General features: G+C 37.9%; 1 protein-coding gene across 4 annotated transcripts in view; it reads right to left on the bottom strand.

Moving 5' to 3' along the window:
* NBEA (neurobeachin) overlaps positions 1-17216 on the bottom strand; it is a gene marked incomplete at both ends in the record, with an annotated part of 550746 nt that overhangs the window by 61993 nt on the left and 471537 nt on the right. For all 4 annotated transcript variants that reach the window (XM_084277996.1, XM_084277994.1, XM_084277997.1 and 1 more), the window contains one exon: positions 9388-9507. In XM_084277996.1, coding sequence (XP_084134122.1) covers positions 9388-9507 — 120 coding nt within the window. The remainder of the gene's footprint in view (positions 1-9387; positions 9508-17216) is intronic.

The following is a 17216-nucleotide window of genomic DNA, read 5'->3' as shown; positions in this document are numbered from 1 at the left end:
ACTTTCAGGTTCCATAGGAAGCGTTTTGGTTTTTCTCTAATGGAACCCAAAGAAGAATGAATGATCCTCACAGTTTGAGAAAACTAGACACTAATCCCTCTAGAACTCTACAAACTTCTGCTAACTTGGTACTAAGAGGTGGCCATAACCCAACTTGTGCTACCAAACAAATCACAGACAAACTAAGGGCATTCCCACAAAGAAAGAAAAATTCTTAGGGAATTCAGAATGATGAAATATTACTTAGTCAAAATTAAATTAGAAGTCAACATTCAATGAAACAGAATTTATTAAGGAAAAAAACATAAGCAAAGTTTATTTCTTGTTTGCATTAAAACCTTGAAACACATACCACTGTTTTTTAATTATTACCATTTTAAATGCAATTTGGTGGTATAGTAACCTGTCATGTCAAATAGCAAGCATGTTTTTGATTCTATCAAAGACACATAAACTCCTAAATTTCCTTCTTCAGTTTTCAATGTCCTAGAGTCTAATTGTGAACGTTTATATTGGACATAAGTGAAAGATTTCTGGTGAGCAGACATGTGCAGTGTTTAACTGAATTCTACTAACCTTCTGACTTCAGGGGTATCTTGAAACAAAGGGATTAAATTCACTGAATATTTTTAATGGCATTTCCATTTAGCAATTTTATCTTTGTTGCTATTTGCTTTCAGGGTAATTTAATGTTCCCTTGTCTGGTATAGCAGAAAACATAAATAGAAATAGAATAAATAGAAAGCATGTGATTAACTTTCTTTGTAAGATTTATTGAGTTGTGTATGTTTAGTTTGACCTGTCTTATTCCTGTGCTCTGGAAACTAACCAGTGCCAGACTTCTAAATCCTCTTCAAATAACACTCTCTCTAGAACCCTAATCATTTCAGTTACACATCTCCTGGCAATTTTTTTTTCCCCTCCAGTCAAAGTAACAAAACTAAACATAGTATTTAAAAAAAATGTAATAAACCCACTGTGTTAAAGTCTCAGCATTCTCTTCAGTGTTATTTTTAGTGCAGTCTACAATTTTGTTTGCTTATTTGAGTACTATTTAGCATGAATTGAACCTTTTCTTGAGATACGAGCGGTGTCACATGTGATCTTTCCCAGACACTCACATATTTCCCATACTTTGCATTAACCATCCAGTTTTCTTTGGTAGCATTTGATATTCCTCTTGAAATTTTGCTGTCTCCACTACTGACTACCAGTAGAAACCACAACACTTAAAATTAGCTCAAGATAAATTCATCCCCTTCCCATTTCTAGAGAATGGATGAATATACATTAAACACAGTCTCCAGAAATATGAGCTGGATAAAATTAAAAAAAATCTTCAAAATGTGTATATAGCTGCTTAGAAGCACAGAAAACACAACTATTATGGAGAAATATGATACAAAAGTTAGCATTTGTGTGTTCACTTTCTATTCTATTGTTAAAAAGATGCCTTTTCTACCTCATGCCAATGGCAGGCACAGTGTGAGGATGGAAAGGCAGATACTCCCTTCCCCATGGACTCTGAGCAAGCTTTGCTAGGAGAAGAACAAGATGAGAGAAGCAGAGAGGAAGGATTAGCAAGGACAGAGCAGGCAGTAAGGATGGAGCCTGGGAGATTGCTGGGAGCAGAGAGGAGTGAACCTCAGTGGAGGCAGCAAGTTAACAACAGGGACCCAGAGACAATTGCTGTAACCAAGAAGCTACTGAAGGTTGCAGGAATTAACACAACAAAGGAAAGGTTAACACTGGCAAGAGCTACATTGATTTTCCAAACCTATTTACATTTTTCTCATCCAGATTTTGGATTTTAAAATTTTTATTTTTCATGGGTGGGTTTGTGACAGTTCATGTTCTAAATTATGGCTAGAGAGAGACACAGCTCTTTTGGTGCTTTTCCTGTTAAGGACAGGGAACAGATACCTCAAATATCTAACTGTTTGGGGTCCCACCTGGGGACATCACCTTCCCCATTCCTCCACTGCAGCAAAGGTCCAGGTATACCAACTTCTCTGACAGGTATCTGTCTACCCTATTTTCCCATAATTTGAGCAGCAGCTACTCCACAATCCTGCCATCAGCTGACTTCAGTATTCTTCATCTGAGGAAGGTTTACCCAACGCCTGGCCTGAATCTTTAGTTACACAGTCTGAACCCATGTTCATTTGTCCTGGATATCAATCCATCACGGATGCAGAGAACAGATCACTCTTTTATCTTTGCATAGTTTATTCCATGCTTGGAAAGCATTGTCCTGCCAGCTTTGCAGCCTTTCAACTCCTAAAAGCCCAAATGAAAGACAATGATTTGACTTTCCATAGTACTACATTGCTTATATTTTAGCTACAGATGTGCAAAATATTCTTGTCATCTCCCCAAACTGGTTTGTAGAATTATGCCTAAGCAGTGCATAACTTAATTTACTCTAATATATACTTTGGCCTTATTATATTTTATCACGTTCATCTCACAGAAGCCAAAATAAATGTTTTTATCAACCTCTGTGGTCCTTAGATCAGAGATTAAGGTTGCATTCTTTTCTGACAGGATCTGCTATTTTTCATTCATTTTTATGCCCAGTGTAGTTTGGCATAAAACAGCTTCTTACAAATCGCCAGCTTTGTACAGGCTGTTGTTAAATTCACCCTGAAGACAGTGAGAAAGACTCAGAAATGAGCAGGGGAAAACTGTATCTCAGTGATGGGGATGGGACACAGAGGACACATTCTGTCTCCTGATCTGCTTTCCACTTGACAGACAGAATAGTTGATAAGTGGGTCCTTAAAACTCCTCTTACACCTTCAGTGGCACTAGAGGTAAAAGGTCAGTGCAAAGCCAGGTCTATGCAAAGGAATGCTTGATTTTAAGAAGTTTCAAGCTACAAATGTTCATGAGAGACAAATCTCAAAATATTATCTTCCTACAAACACTGAGGCAGCCAGCTTAACTGCAGACAGGAAGGAAAACATCAAAACTAAGGACATGAAAAATTTTCCCCAGAAGTTACATGAGTTTGAGGGGGAGAAAATGAGGGAATGAAATAAAAAAAACCCCAAAACCCCAAAAACCAACCAACAACAAAAAACAAACACCAAAAAAAAACCCCAACCCCAAAAAAACACACAGAAGAACAGTATCTTTTAAGAGTCTGGTATTTACAAAATAGTCACCCAATTAAGATATTTAGATGCATATTGTTATTGCATACTATTCAACTGATATATAATTTTGCATTAACTGATACAATCCAGTAAATTTTATTGGTTTCTTCACTCTTGCCAAAACATATCAAAGGTTCTAAATAAATCTTTCCGACTACATAACCTGTCATGGGTAATTTCTTACCACAATAAATATCTAGAGTTCAAAGAGTTAATAAAAATAGGGATTCTAGTGATCTAAATCCATTTGCAGTAATTTCTGTCTAGTTGTCCTTGACATTTCACAAGCTGGTAACCTCCTCTGCTCCCCTTTCATTCACACTTCTAATAAGACAGGTTAGCTTTCTATCATTTAATAGTCAGCTACCTTTCAAACTGCCTGAGAACTTGGGCTCTTCTTAGATGAAGAACGATGCAGTAAAGCTACTGAGGGGTGTAAAAAGAAAAAAAAATAGCTAAAATGAATATTATAACAGACATTTCTTGTCTGTAAATGTGATCTCTAGTTTATTTTAACAGCTATGCTAAAACCCCAAGGTATAGTTAACAGTATTATATGCCTTGTGTCTTCATATAAGAAAACATCCCCAAATGCATTTTCTAATTTACAAGCCTGTGACAAATTCAAGCTGTTGAGAAATTAAACTTTAAAAATATGTCTTGGGGTGATAGAGGACCACTATTAACACTATCATAATTGTACAGCCCTTGCATCAAACCTGACGTTTCTGTTTAATATGTTTTGCTAAGGGTATACCATTTTATGGCCTCCCAATGAAATAAAATCCAACCCAGACGTTTTCACTTTTCTAATATAATTCACTTCAGGGTTTTAAAGCTGCCATTTCTTTTTCTTTCTTTCTTTTCCTCCCAAAAGGTTGATCCCTTGGCATCCATTAATTCCACAAGAGCCTCGTACTGGGTCAACGAGTCAGTCAGGAGTACCTCCATTAACTGTGTTAATTCACACTCAGGCATCTTAATGACATTTTGTCAGAGCTACCTTTCTAACTTCTAAACACACTAGTCCAAAAGTAATATAACAAGTTTGAGAGGCATTAGGAAAGATTAGTGGCTTGAGCAGGAGGTTCTAAGGGAAGTCAACGTTACCAACAACTGGTGCAGAGGGGGATGGTGGAAAGGAAAAAATGTGAAAGCTGACTGGCCAAGTTATGGTCATTTCCGGGTGACTTGTTTCCTCAAAGGTCACTCCCTGAACGTTCATTCTTCCTCCAGCTTGTACTGATTATCTTGAGAGAGGGTCGATGTTGATAAAGGCAGACACAATAAAATAAACTCTGTTATCCAGGTTCTCCCTTGTGTGTTCACACTCTAATACAGCACATACTATATTAAGTCTCTTTCATCCACTGTAGGTGAACAGGTTTCTTTGAAAATGAACTAAACCAGCCCAAATGTATGGAAGAAAATTGTCCAAGTAGATCTTTAATCATCCATTGAGCAATAATCTATCATGCACTATATTTTTCAAAGGTGGTGTACCTTTGCCACTATCCAAGATGTAGCAATTACAGCTTGTTTTTCAGACTGATCAAACTACTGCCACAGCCCTATTTTCATTAGCTCAATGTGAAGCAATTTAGTTCCAGGGGAGAGTACACATACATAAAGGGAGAGAGGGAAGGAGGGAGGGGAAAGGGACGGAGGAAAAAACAGAGAAAGAGAATGCCAGCAAGAACATGTGTGGGAAAAAAAGACTGACCCACAGAAATGGGGGTATAAAAGAGTTATACAGGTATATAAAGAGATAAGAATTCATTTGCAAATGTTATGTGGGTTTTTTTTTAATTTTAAGGCAGCATTTTTTAAAAATGATTTGGATGTTTCCTTTAAAATTACATTGAGTATGCAAAAAAACAGTGTTGTGGGAAATGTCTGCATTGCTTAAAAAAATCTCAATTTACTAGTTAGAACTGAGTCCCTTTGGAAGTGACTTACACACGTAGGAATAAAGCACCTCCTAGTCCTCTTTCTTAAACAATAACTGATGAAAAAAAATCATAATACAGATTTTACTTTCTTTTAAAAATTAATTTTAAAGGGATTTTTTTAATCAGACCTTGCTAAAAAAGAATTAAGGCAATTTATATCATTATTTAATATGGGTATTTGAAAGCAAAAACTCGAGCCATTTTACAATACACAGCATTGAAGGATGTCAGATTAATTCATTACACACGCTGTTTTTAAATTATTTCATAACCTGTGCCACAGTAATTAATGAGATTAGTGAGATCAGCGATTAAATGTACTTAAAGCAGCTCAGATGAATTTCAAATATATGATAAAGAATACATGAATAATGAATACGTGTTACTCTTAACAGTTCTGAAAGTTTGCTGCTATGATGGATAGTCCTTATTCCACACCTAATATTTACTACAAAGACTCAAAAAAATCTTTGGGGTGGGAAGATAATTTACAGCATGTATATCACATGGGAATCCACACTACCAAAGACCCCCATTTATAATTGTGTGCAGCCAAAAGCAGCCACACAAATATGCAGAAAACTTTGACAGAGAACATGCTTTAAGGTTTTGTACTCACACACAACCTCTACACATCTCCTCTTTTTGCAGACTATCTGCTTTCTTGAAGGATTGCTAGATAAATATTAGAAGTTACCAGACAGCTGAACATGAATTTTTGGATGTTTCACACTCCCAGAGCTGAAGGTTTTCTGTTGTGCAAGACAGCAGTTGCTGTTCTTAGGAAAGTGAACAAAATGGATAGAGGTTTTGAGGGGTTTTCTTGGTAGTTCCCCAAACCTCCCTGCTTTTCCAGTCCCTGGAAACTCGATTAAAATGCTTTTTAAAGCCTGTAAGGCATTCCAGGCAGTAGCACATCTAATCAGAAAAAATGGGGCATTTGTAGTATTAATAATAGTTCAGCTTCCCATCCTTTTGCAGAATGAACTCCAAGGCCTCAGGGAAAAGTTGGCCCTGATGTCATGGCATTGAGAAATGCAGTTCATTAAGATCTTAAGCAACAAACAGCAACAATTAGCTGCTATACTCATTCTTGATTTATCGCTAAGAAACACAGACTCTACAAATGGAAAGGGCCTAAAGGGTCAACTAGCGCATCCTCTTGCCAATTCATGATTGCCCCTGATGCTTTCCCAATCTTTTGCCAGGCTGTGTTTCCAAGAAGCTCAAGAAATAAGGGGTTTACTGCTTCCTCTTGTGAGGATATTCAAATTCAGAAAACACTCAATTCCACTTTAACTTCTCGTATTCTGTTTGCTCAGTAAGCATTTCTCAACTCTCATCCCTTTCCTCTGAGGTTTACCTCTTTGTTCCCTGACAAACAAGTCTTCTCCCTTTCATATGTGTGCATATTTTATAGCATTTATGATACTAAGTCTTCACTTTTAGACATTAATTGCCCCACACTTACATACATTTTTCTTCCTGTATCCGACTCCTTAAACCCTTTTTCAGCTCTCCTTGTGGCTCCCTCCAGTTTGGGTATATAATTCCACTAGCAAGTTCCCAGCACAAGAAGCAAGCACTAAGAATTTGCTTTATCCAGCATGAACACATACTCAAAACTGAACGAGGGACAAACACAAACTTGTGTTCTCCAAGAACATAAAAACTTTAAATAAATCACTCATAAGGCTATTTCAGGTGGAATTTAGATGCCGTGAGATAATTTAGTTGTTATAGCACTAAGGATATAGTTCTGTCTCATTATAAGCTCTCTGCCATCCTTCTGATCTTGAATTTTCCTCGTTAAACTGAACACAAAACAGCAATTCATTGACATATATTGCTAAGGCTATTGAAGTACACTTACTTAGACTTATAGTATTGCCTTTGTATTAATATACAATAAATTATTTTGATGATGCAATACATTGAATGCTGGTAATAAATACATTTTTTAAAAATCTCCTCCAATTGCCAACTTTTAAAAAATCTTTTATTAATTTAGACAGCTTATGAACTTTTTTCCTTTAGCATAACTTTTAAATTTACCTTATTTTAGAATCTTCTTTAGTTGATCTTTTTTATCTTAAACTAAATCAACTCATAATAAATCAGCTCAAGGTTAATTTCTAAACCCGCCCACCCTGTATCTTCATTAATTAACAAAACCATATTTTAAACAGCATCTTTAATCCCTAAAGTATCCCTGAACAGACAGGTCAGGGATTATCTGGAGAAAACATTTATTGGCTAACATACCTCATCTGTGTCTCCCATATTAGATTTTCTGTAATGACTTAGCTCCAAGTAGTATTTCTCTTTCTAATGGCATAACAGAAATGTATATATATCTAAATCTGGCTCTGGGGCTCTATGGCAGACTCCCAAATGTATTCTAGAATAATATTTCCCCAATGCAACTCTGACCCTTAATTGTTACTCTTTTATCCAAATTATTCCGACCTCCCTACTTTAAATTCAATGACATGAAAGTACAAAGCTACTCCATATCTTTACCTTTTGCCTTCCTTTTCTGAAGGCATCTGGTTTTGAGCATCTTTTTGTAATACCTGTTTTATCTGGGTTTTCTTAAATACAAACACATTTTCTAATGCCACTGTTCTCCCTCCATAACCCCCCATCCTTGCAGTAGCTGGCAGCAGCAGTTTAAATTACCCCACTTTGTTCACAAGACTGCTGGTATTTTCATACAAACATTTCAGTTCTTTGTTTTACTGGTAACTCATCCAGTTGCTAGTTTAGGAAGAATTCTTTCACTAATTATGTACCCTAGTTGAATACCATCCCTCTGTCTGTCTACAGATATTCCTTTATCCTTTGCAATGCCTTCATGTATTTAACTGCCCTCCTCCTGTGTATTAAAGCCAGACAAGAAGATTACAGTCACTTCCAACTGTCTTCCCTTATTCCTCAGTTTAAGGCTCTTATCTTTTGTTCCACTCCCACTCCTAGGAGGCCATTTTCCCAGATATTCTGGGGGAATACCAGGAAAACCTGATTTCATTGAGAAGGAAAAAATCAAAATGTCAGCACTTTGGGTTTGAAGAAATAGCTGCATTGCAAATTTTGTAGATATTAAATTGAATTCCTTGCAAGTCCTGAAATTTCCTTCCTTTTTCTTACAAAGGTAACAGTGATCGTACTTAAAACATTATTGTCTTCCAGAGGGGCATAAATAAACATGAAATGGGTTGCAAGAGATTTGGGTTAATTTCTTTTCTTTAAGAAGCACTTTCTCCCATATGTTAAAGTGGCCACACAATTTACAATTTGTCTAGTAAATGAATAATAAGAACATTGTTTGTCCACATACACTTCTGCCACTGCTGAAATATTTATGTAAACAGGAGCTCTGGAATAAAAATAAATCAAGAAATTTACATGTTCTACTTTTGTTAAGTTCAACATATAATGGTAATATGACCTTGACTTTAGCATTTGATCATATGAGTGGCAGCATTGAAAGAGAAGAGTAATACATTCAGTTAAAAATAAAGTTTAAAAATAAAGAGTAATTAATGGTATTCTGTAGCCTTTGCTTACCTTATTACTAGAAAATGGGAATCAAGAAAGGATCATATTATTCAAATTACTCTGAGATTTTGGGTTCTTTCTGATAAGGCCCCATGTATATGAACAATAACCCTTTGTATTTAACAATAGGTAAGGAATAACAACAGTGAAATCACCGTGCTCTCCGGCTGTTTCTGTATGTCGTGTAGAAGTTGTTTTAATCTAATGCGTATTGTTGCATAATATCCCCAGGCACAGTCAAGTAAAAGCTAAAGCTGTACAGAAAAGCCAACATTTTAAATGGGTCTTGTCATTAATGCTTTATTAATTGCCCCAGGCAATGCAAACCCAGAGCTAGGCAAGCTATAACAATATGACACTTTAAGGTCAAATCCAATTCCTGCTGTGTTTTATGGAGTGGGCCAAATATTGAGTTAACAGCAGGAAAGAACAATTTATTGGGCTTTTCTCCATCTCCTGATTATCTGATCTAAATTAGATCAGTTAGGTTGTTTTTCTCTAAAAACAAAACACCTTTTGTCTACTGAACTTCAAAGAATCTTTGATTGTTTCTGTTGGAATAATATTTAGTAGCATCTAGCTTTCATTTAAACTGTCCTTAGTGTACTGAATGTAAAGAGATGAAATGAAAAAAAACCCTCTTTGTCCCTACATAAAACAAAATGCCACAAGTGGAAATGCACATTTATCAATTTATTTAATGTATATGTTACCTTCACATCTGAGGTATCTCTTTGACTGTTCCTCCAAGACCTGGCTACTGAAGAGAAGGTTCGATCTGGGTGGTCAAACTTGCCATCATTTGCATTTAGAAAGAACGTTGTAAAGGGCTCCTGTAGTTAATGAAATGAAGACAAATTAAGAAAACAGCAGAAGGCATCATGCAGCAGGTTTCTAACAAAATCCAAATTACTTCTGTAGATCAAAATACTTCATAAAGGCAGAATGAACGAAAAATATGGCACCTCATAGTTACATGTATCTGTACTGAATATCTTAGCACATTTATTGGCAATAACACATTTTGCACACACAGATCTTGAGTTCTGACAGGAAAGGTTATTTTATATATTCATTTTTCCATAAGATTAATTACCCATCCATGGCAGATCTATGTGGCTTAGTTCTACTTAAGAGTTTGTCTACCTTCTGCACTGCAACCATCATGAACACCCTCTGTATTATTTATATTACCATGCTTTGTTTACACCTTGTGAGACAATATATATATATAAATTCTAAAAAAAAAAAATGCCCCACCTGGATCTTCCTTTTCATTTAATTTAAAAGATCAGTGGGTTCCACACTGCCTCACAGTGGGCAGAATGGCTCCATGGTCATTACGAGGCAGACTATGGTTACAAGAGATTTAGCTCTACCATTAGTTTGGGACAGAGATACAGAAATGAAACATTTAGAGTTCTTACTTTTGCTAATCCTACCTGAAAGCAGACTCCCAAGACTTACTAAGTGGAAACAACTGTTAATTGTAGGAAGAGCTCAAGTTTTAGTCTGAAGAACCCATTTTTATGTCACCACACTCCACTGCAGGGAAGGGGCTTACAGGGGACCAAATCCTTAATTTGACAGCAGAATCTGAATACTGAGCTCATTGCCAACTCCCTGGTTTTTCAGCACCACTCCATTGGCTTTCTGATTCAATTAATATTTTGCAATATGTTCACATGGATGGAAACTACTTCTTGCTCTTTGTCAAAGTTTGCTAGGGGTTGCTTGGAAAAGTGTCCCTTTCATTAAATTCAAACAGAAATGTATTCCCTTGTATGTCCTGATTATTTAGAAGTTTCATTAATCAAAGCAGTTTGTAATCACCAACCATAATTTTTATTGCAGTATTCATAGAAAAATAGAATAGTTTGAGTCAGAATGGTCATTTAAAGGTCTTTTAGTCCAACCCCCATGCAATGAGCATGGACATCTTCTACTAGACCAGGTTGCTCAGAGCTGAATCCAACCTAACCTTGAATGTTTCCATCAATGAGGTATCTACCACCTATCTGGGCAAACTTGCTGAGGGTGCACTCTATCCCACTGTCTCTGTTATTGAAGATATTAAGTGGTACAATATGGACCCCTGAGGAACACCATTTGTCATCATTCTCCATCTAGACATTGAACCATTGACCAGTACCACCTGGATCTGGCCATCCAAGAGAATGATGAGTGCCATGTCAAAGACCTGACAGAAGTCCAGATAGACAACTGATGTAGTCACTCCACCACAGAAGGTCACTAGGGTGGTCAGCAGGATCTACTGGCTGTCTTGAATCAATCACCTCTCTGCCCTTGTGTTTTACCATAGCTTCCAGGTGGATCTGTTCTATGATCTTCCCAAACACAGAGGTATTACCCATCTACTATTTAATTTTTATTCTATATATCCTCTATTTCCTTTTCTGAAACTTTTGAACAAAGCAGGAAACTCTTCCATTAATAATAAAATTTTGAGGGAATTATGTCACATAATACACATTGTGTTTAAATTACCCAAGATTAAAGAGGATTGAAGCAATTCATTTTCTATAGCATTTAAGAGCAGTTAAAAGATACATAAAGAAAGTGAAGATGCAAAGATACTGAAAGAATCCAAAAAGAGGAGGAAAACAAAAGGGAATTCAGATTTTTAGAGACCACTGTTTCTCTGATCTGTACTCTGTATATCTTCCCAATTAATCTTTTCTATCATTCAGGCTACTGTCTATCAAAGAAGAGAAAAGCTCTAAATTTTTGTCTCTAAAGAAGAAGGAAAGGGATATCTCTCTTACTATCATACTATGCAGGTACTTTTGAAGTAGCCTAAGGGAATTGTTTATATTTGAACAAAGAAATTTTTGTTCTTTCATGTTTAGCCAGGGAAAGTAGCTTAAAATTCAGTGTATGTGAGTGGAAACCTGATCTTAGTTGCATTATGCATTATGCATTTTCATTCTAATGCTAATTGAACAGTTGATATTTTTTTCCATGTATTTTTCTTTTCTCTTAAAATATTGGGGATTTATAGTAAAAAGGTACATTCAAAAGAACCAGTAACAATCTAAGAAATATATTTCTATCAGAGCATTTATTCCCATCAGAGAGTACTAGTCTATGTTAAATAATCACTTCTTCTTGGAGGACTCTAACTCCCTTTGTATGAGTTTGTTTCGACTTGTCAATATTGAAAGAGCACATGGTATGTGAGGAAGAGGTTTATAGTTTGAACACAGTATTAAAAGGTAACAATAGTTTAACTTGGTGAGCAGCACAAAAATTAACTGTAATACTAAAAGAAAGTGTTTATATGTCTAGATTTTACAGTCCTTCATAGAATGAACTTCCGGTAAAATATAAATGAGAAAGCATATGATTCAGGCCAAGAGTCAGCAGACTGAAAACAATACATACAGGAATTGTATTATTTTAATTTAGCCTAAAATTCTATTAATATTATAATTTTAACAGTAAATGTGCATTGAATTCTTTCAACATTAGAATTATTGTGGGTTTAACTCCAATTCTCTTCTATATTTGCAGTAGCAATCTTTGCAAATGATGCCATTTCTCTAGCTTACCCATACTGAAACTCTTCATAAGTTGTTGAGCTGAGCACAAATACTTTTATCTTCTACCAGTCCCAACCTATAACTTTTTTTCTTTATAAGATACACGTAATTTATTGTGAATATTATTGTGCAGCAGACTGTGGGCCACTGCTGAGGTTCTGAAATTAGAAGCAGTTGATGGATAATAAAAAAAAAGAAGAAGAAGAAACCGGAAAAATGATGTAATTACAATAAATTATGTAAAAATATTAATCCAAAATTCCATGACAACATTATTTTAAGCATCTGAGACAAACATACAAAAGCAATAAAATTCATAATCGAGGATTAAACTTTTAATAGCTGAGCACTACAGGGTGTCCTATTATGCTACCCTGCTATGACCTGTTGTGCCTATCTTTTTGGATTTTCAATCCTTAGCAGAATTTCAGAGCTTTCACTTCCTTTATCTCAGACTGCTCACATAATTTTAAGGTAATTTTTATTCTTTGGGAAGCCAAGTGCTTATGTTATATAAATACAATTCATATCTGTATTCAATATACTCATTTAAATAGTGTTATTCTAAGATACCGATTACTGTCATTTCGTGTAAAGGTTTTGTTGCTCTGAAAGCTATAAAGCTACACAATGTTTTCATTATAACCCTGTCTCACTCATTCCTAATATTCTGAATAAAATTCACACCTTGTTCACTGCCAACACAAAGATATATTTGTAGGGTACTTGATTATGATGAACACAAGCCTGTTTTTCCATTCACCAGCACTTCTCTCACTCCAACCTCTTTTTTAACAGTGCCTGGTCCCATTTGAATCATTTATGGTGGAAATAGGGGAGGGAAGAGGAAGAGATCTGTCATTCTGAGACATGTAAAATAAAGATGTCTTTTCAGCCATTTGTAAGAAAAAGAGAGTATGTGGGGTTTTGTCAGTCACATGCACCTGTTCTTGGATATATCTGTAACTGTCCTGCTCAGAACTACCAAACAGGAGACTCAGATTCTCTTCTGTTTACAAGAGGATTTCAAGATGTCCCCACCTGTGAATCTCGCTGAAAACCAGTTTCAGTGAGACCTGACTCACAATAAATCCAGAATTTCTTCTACCTTATACAAGTGCTTAGTTATTCCAGTAGAAACTGGACACCAGTTATTCTCTTGACCAGGATGTTAAAGAATCACACTCTCTAATACTGGTCTTTGTTTGAATGATGACGTAACTGATTCACACAAAAAGAACTTCAAGAGCAACTACTGATATTCATATTCAAGCCAGAATTAATTCTTCTGCCTGCTTTTCTGTTCTCCTACTTTTCAAGCTGACATTCAGGTCACTGGAGTATATGGCATTCTGATGTATGATTCTTCGTTTAAAGTACTCTACCTACTGCAACTCAAAGATTCACTGGGCCACATGGAAAGTGCATGAAAAAAACTACTCTTGAACCAGATGGCAAGATCATCTATCCATAAACTATGAATATTTAATTTCATTGATACAAAAATAGAACTTTGTCAACAGAACAGTGCACCCCTTCCCAGAATACCTCTTATTCTCTTTGCTGGAGCCAACTTGTGGGTGATATTGGTTTAGATTGCCCTAAGGAATAAGTTGGATTTTCTAGGTTTAGACCTAAAGATGTATGATGTGCAAAAATGTTTACCTATGGTTCGATTTCACTAACCCCTCAAAGGAGAGGAAGGCAACGTTACAGAAATCGTGGTGTTCTCTGTTAGTTTTTATCATCATTATTAACTTGACTCAACAATTCGTTGGACTTTCACATTCATTTGTCTCTGCAAAGTAGCTATCTGCCTCTCAAATCTGAAAGAAAGCTGATCACTCTCCAGAAACAGTTGATTATGGATACAAACCTTACACCTTTAGAGAAAAAGCAGGAGTCATTTGTTATTAAAGCATCACAAATTTCTGTGCTGTGGCTCAGATGATTTTATTTCCTGCCCTTTCAGAATTCCAGTATTACAGAGTAGTCTGAAATGTGCAATGGACTAATTTAAATAAACATGCATCAGTTAATTAAGAATTACAATTTCCATTCCCATGTGAGTGTATGCATGCACACACAGACGTGTGTGTGCAGGGGGTCTGTACAGAAAGAGGCCATGTGTGTCATCTTGTTATAAACTATACAGGCGTGACAGGCTGGGTAGGAGAGGAGGTGGGGTAGCCCTGTATGTCAGAGGATGCTTTGACAGCCTGGAGCTGGAGTATGGTGAAGACAGGGTTGAGTGTCTCTGGGTAAAAATCAGAGGAGAATGAAATGAGGGAGATGTAGTGATGGGAGTCTACTATAGACCACCTGACCAAGAGGAGGAAGCTGATGAGTTGGTTTTTCAACAACTGGGAGAAGTCTTGTGATCACTAGCCCTCATCCTTACTGGGGACTTCAACTTACTGGATGTCTCCTGGAGGTATAATACAGCAGGGAGGAAGCAGTCTACCAGGTTCCTGGAGTGTTTGGAAGACAACTTCCTGACCCAGATGGTGAATGAACCCACCAGGGAAGGTGCCCTGCTGGACTTGTTGTTTGTAAACAGAGAAGGCCTAGTGGGGGGTGTGAAGGTTGGAGGACGCCTGGGGCATAATGATCATAAGCTGATAGAATTCTTAGTACTGGGAGAAGTAAGAAAGGGAGACACCAGAACAAGCACCTTAGACTTCCATAGGGATGACCTTTGTCTGTTCAGGAAGCTGCTCAATAAGATTCCATGGGAGGCAGCCCTTGAGGGCAGAGGAGCCCAAGAGGGTTGGTTGCTCCTCAAGAAAGAAATCCTGGTGGCACAAGAACAGGCTGTCCCAAGCTGTCAGAAGAGAAGTCACCGAGGAAGGAAGCCAGCTTGGCTGAGTAGAGAGATCCAGGAAGATCTTCGGGAAAAGAGGGAAAAATATGAGCTTTGGAAGAAGGGGCAAGTGTCTTGGGCTGACTATAGGAATTTAGTGAGCTCATGTGGGGAGAAAGCTGAACTGGAACTCAGACTGGCCAATTCTGTAAAAGATAATCAAAAGTCCTTCTCTAGGTGCATTAACAGTAAGAGGAGGGGCAAGGAGAATCTCCAGCCCTTACTGGATGGTGAGGGAACATTTGGGACAAGGGATGAGGACAAGGCTGAGGTCCTTAATTCCTTCTTTACCTCAGTCTTTAATAGTAAAGATGGATATTCCCTGAGTACTCATCCTCAGGATCTGGCTGTCAGGGAGGGGAAGAATAACAAAGTCCCCATGGTTCAGGAGGAAACGATTAGCGACCTACTTGGCCAGTTAGATACCCACAAGTCAATGGGGCCTGATGGGACTTACCCAAGGGTGCTAAGAGAGCTGGCAGATGTACTAGCCAAACCCCTTTCCATCATCTATCAGCAATCCTAGCAGACTGGGGAAGTTCCACTCGACTGGAGGCTGGCAGATGTCAAACCCATATATACAAAGGGCCGGAAGGAGGATCCAGGGAACTCCAGGCCTGTCAGCCTGACCTCAGTCCCGGGGAAGATCATGGAGAGGGTCATCTTGGGAGCTCTTATGCAGCTCATGTGTGATGGCCAGGGGATCAGGCCCAGTCAACATGAGTTTACAAAAGGTAGATCCTGTCAAACTCACCTGATCACCTTCTATGACAAGGTGACCTGCTTAATGGACAAGGGGAAGGCTGTGGATGTGTCTACCTGGACTTCAGGAAAGCCTTTGGCAGGGTTTCTCACAGCATTCTGACTGAGAAACTGGCTGCCACTGGCATCCTGGCTTGTATCAAAACAGTGTGGCCAGTAGGTCTCGGGAAGTAATTGTGCCCCTGTACTGGGCATTGGTGAGGCCACACCTCAAGTGCTGTGTCCAGTTCTGGGCTCCTCACCATCAGAAGGACATTGAGGTCCTGGAGCGAGTGCAGAGAAGGGCAACCAGGCTGGGGAAGGGGCTGGAGGGCAAATCCTCTGAGGAGCGGCTGAGGGAGCTGGGGGTGTTGAGCCTGGAGAAGAGGAGGCTGAGGGGAGACCTTCTCCCCACCTACAACTACCTGAAGGGAGGTTGTAGAGAGGTGGGCGATGGTCTCTTCAGCCAGGGGACAGGAGATGGGACAAGGGGCAATGGCATGAAGCTGTGCCAGGGCAGGGACAGATTGGACATTAGAAACAGATGTTTTCCTGACAGAGTTGTCAGGGCTGGAACAGGCTGCCCAGGGAGGGGGTTGAGTCACCTTCCCTGGATGAGTTTTGGAGAGTTTTAGAGTCTGCTGTATAACCCTCAAAAGTGACCAGAACCAATCTGATATTAGGCTGAACCATCGCTTATCCTGAAACTGCCTTATTTTTCTAAGGGCCTTCTTGCATGAAGGAATGGAATGCACACAGACCTGTCCAAAGAGCTCACAGAAAATACAAGGACAAGCTTTGCAGAAGCTCTAGTAGCCCATGTCTCCAGTTGAGGATTATGCCTTATTCTTTTAAGAGTAAAGAAAGGCAGAAGAACAAAAGATAATAACAAAATTATTATAGTTGCTGTAATTATCTGTAGCTTCAACAGATTATAAACTAAGCCACTGTCATATTTTTTGAAACACAGTGAAACAGGTCATCTTTAAAGATGGAGTTTGACTGGACACTCGCTACACAGAACTCAAGACAAAACTGTACTACCAATGAAAAGCTCATTAATGAAAAATGAACAGAGAGATTGATGATACCAAAATCATGAAACAGGACAGAACTGAGGCTAAGGTATAAAGTGTCTTCTGTAAAAGTAGTCTGGTATGTCAGATAAAGGAAAGCAACAGAGGGAAATGAAAGGCAGCAGGGAGCAGATTATCACAGAATTGTCTCAGAAACATGATTTTACAAGCGGTATTTTGAAGAGAAGTGACAGGAACCAGATTGCATCTTTCAAAGCCAAAAAGCAGGATCCCAAAAAAATTTAGGGTTCTATGGCAATTAAACAGCTCTATATATACCTACTTCAGAGTGGCTGGAA

The sequence above is a fragment of the Gallinula chloropus genome (genome assembly GCF_964237585.1).
Source record: "Gallinula chloropus genome assembly, chromosome: 1".
Taxonomy (NCBI): Eukaryota; Metazoa; Chordata; class Aves; order Gruiformes; family Rallidae; genus Gallinula; species Gallinula chloropus.
The sequence above is the reverse complement of the archived record's forward strand: the minus strand, read 5'-3'. Positions and strand labels throughout refer to the sequence as shown.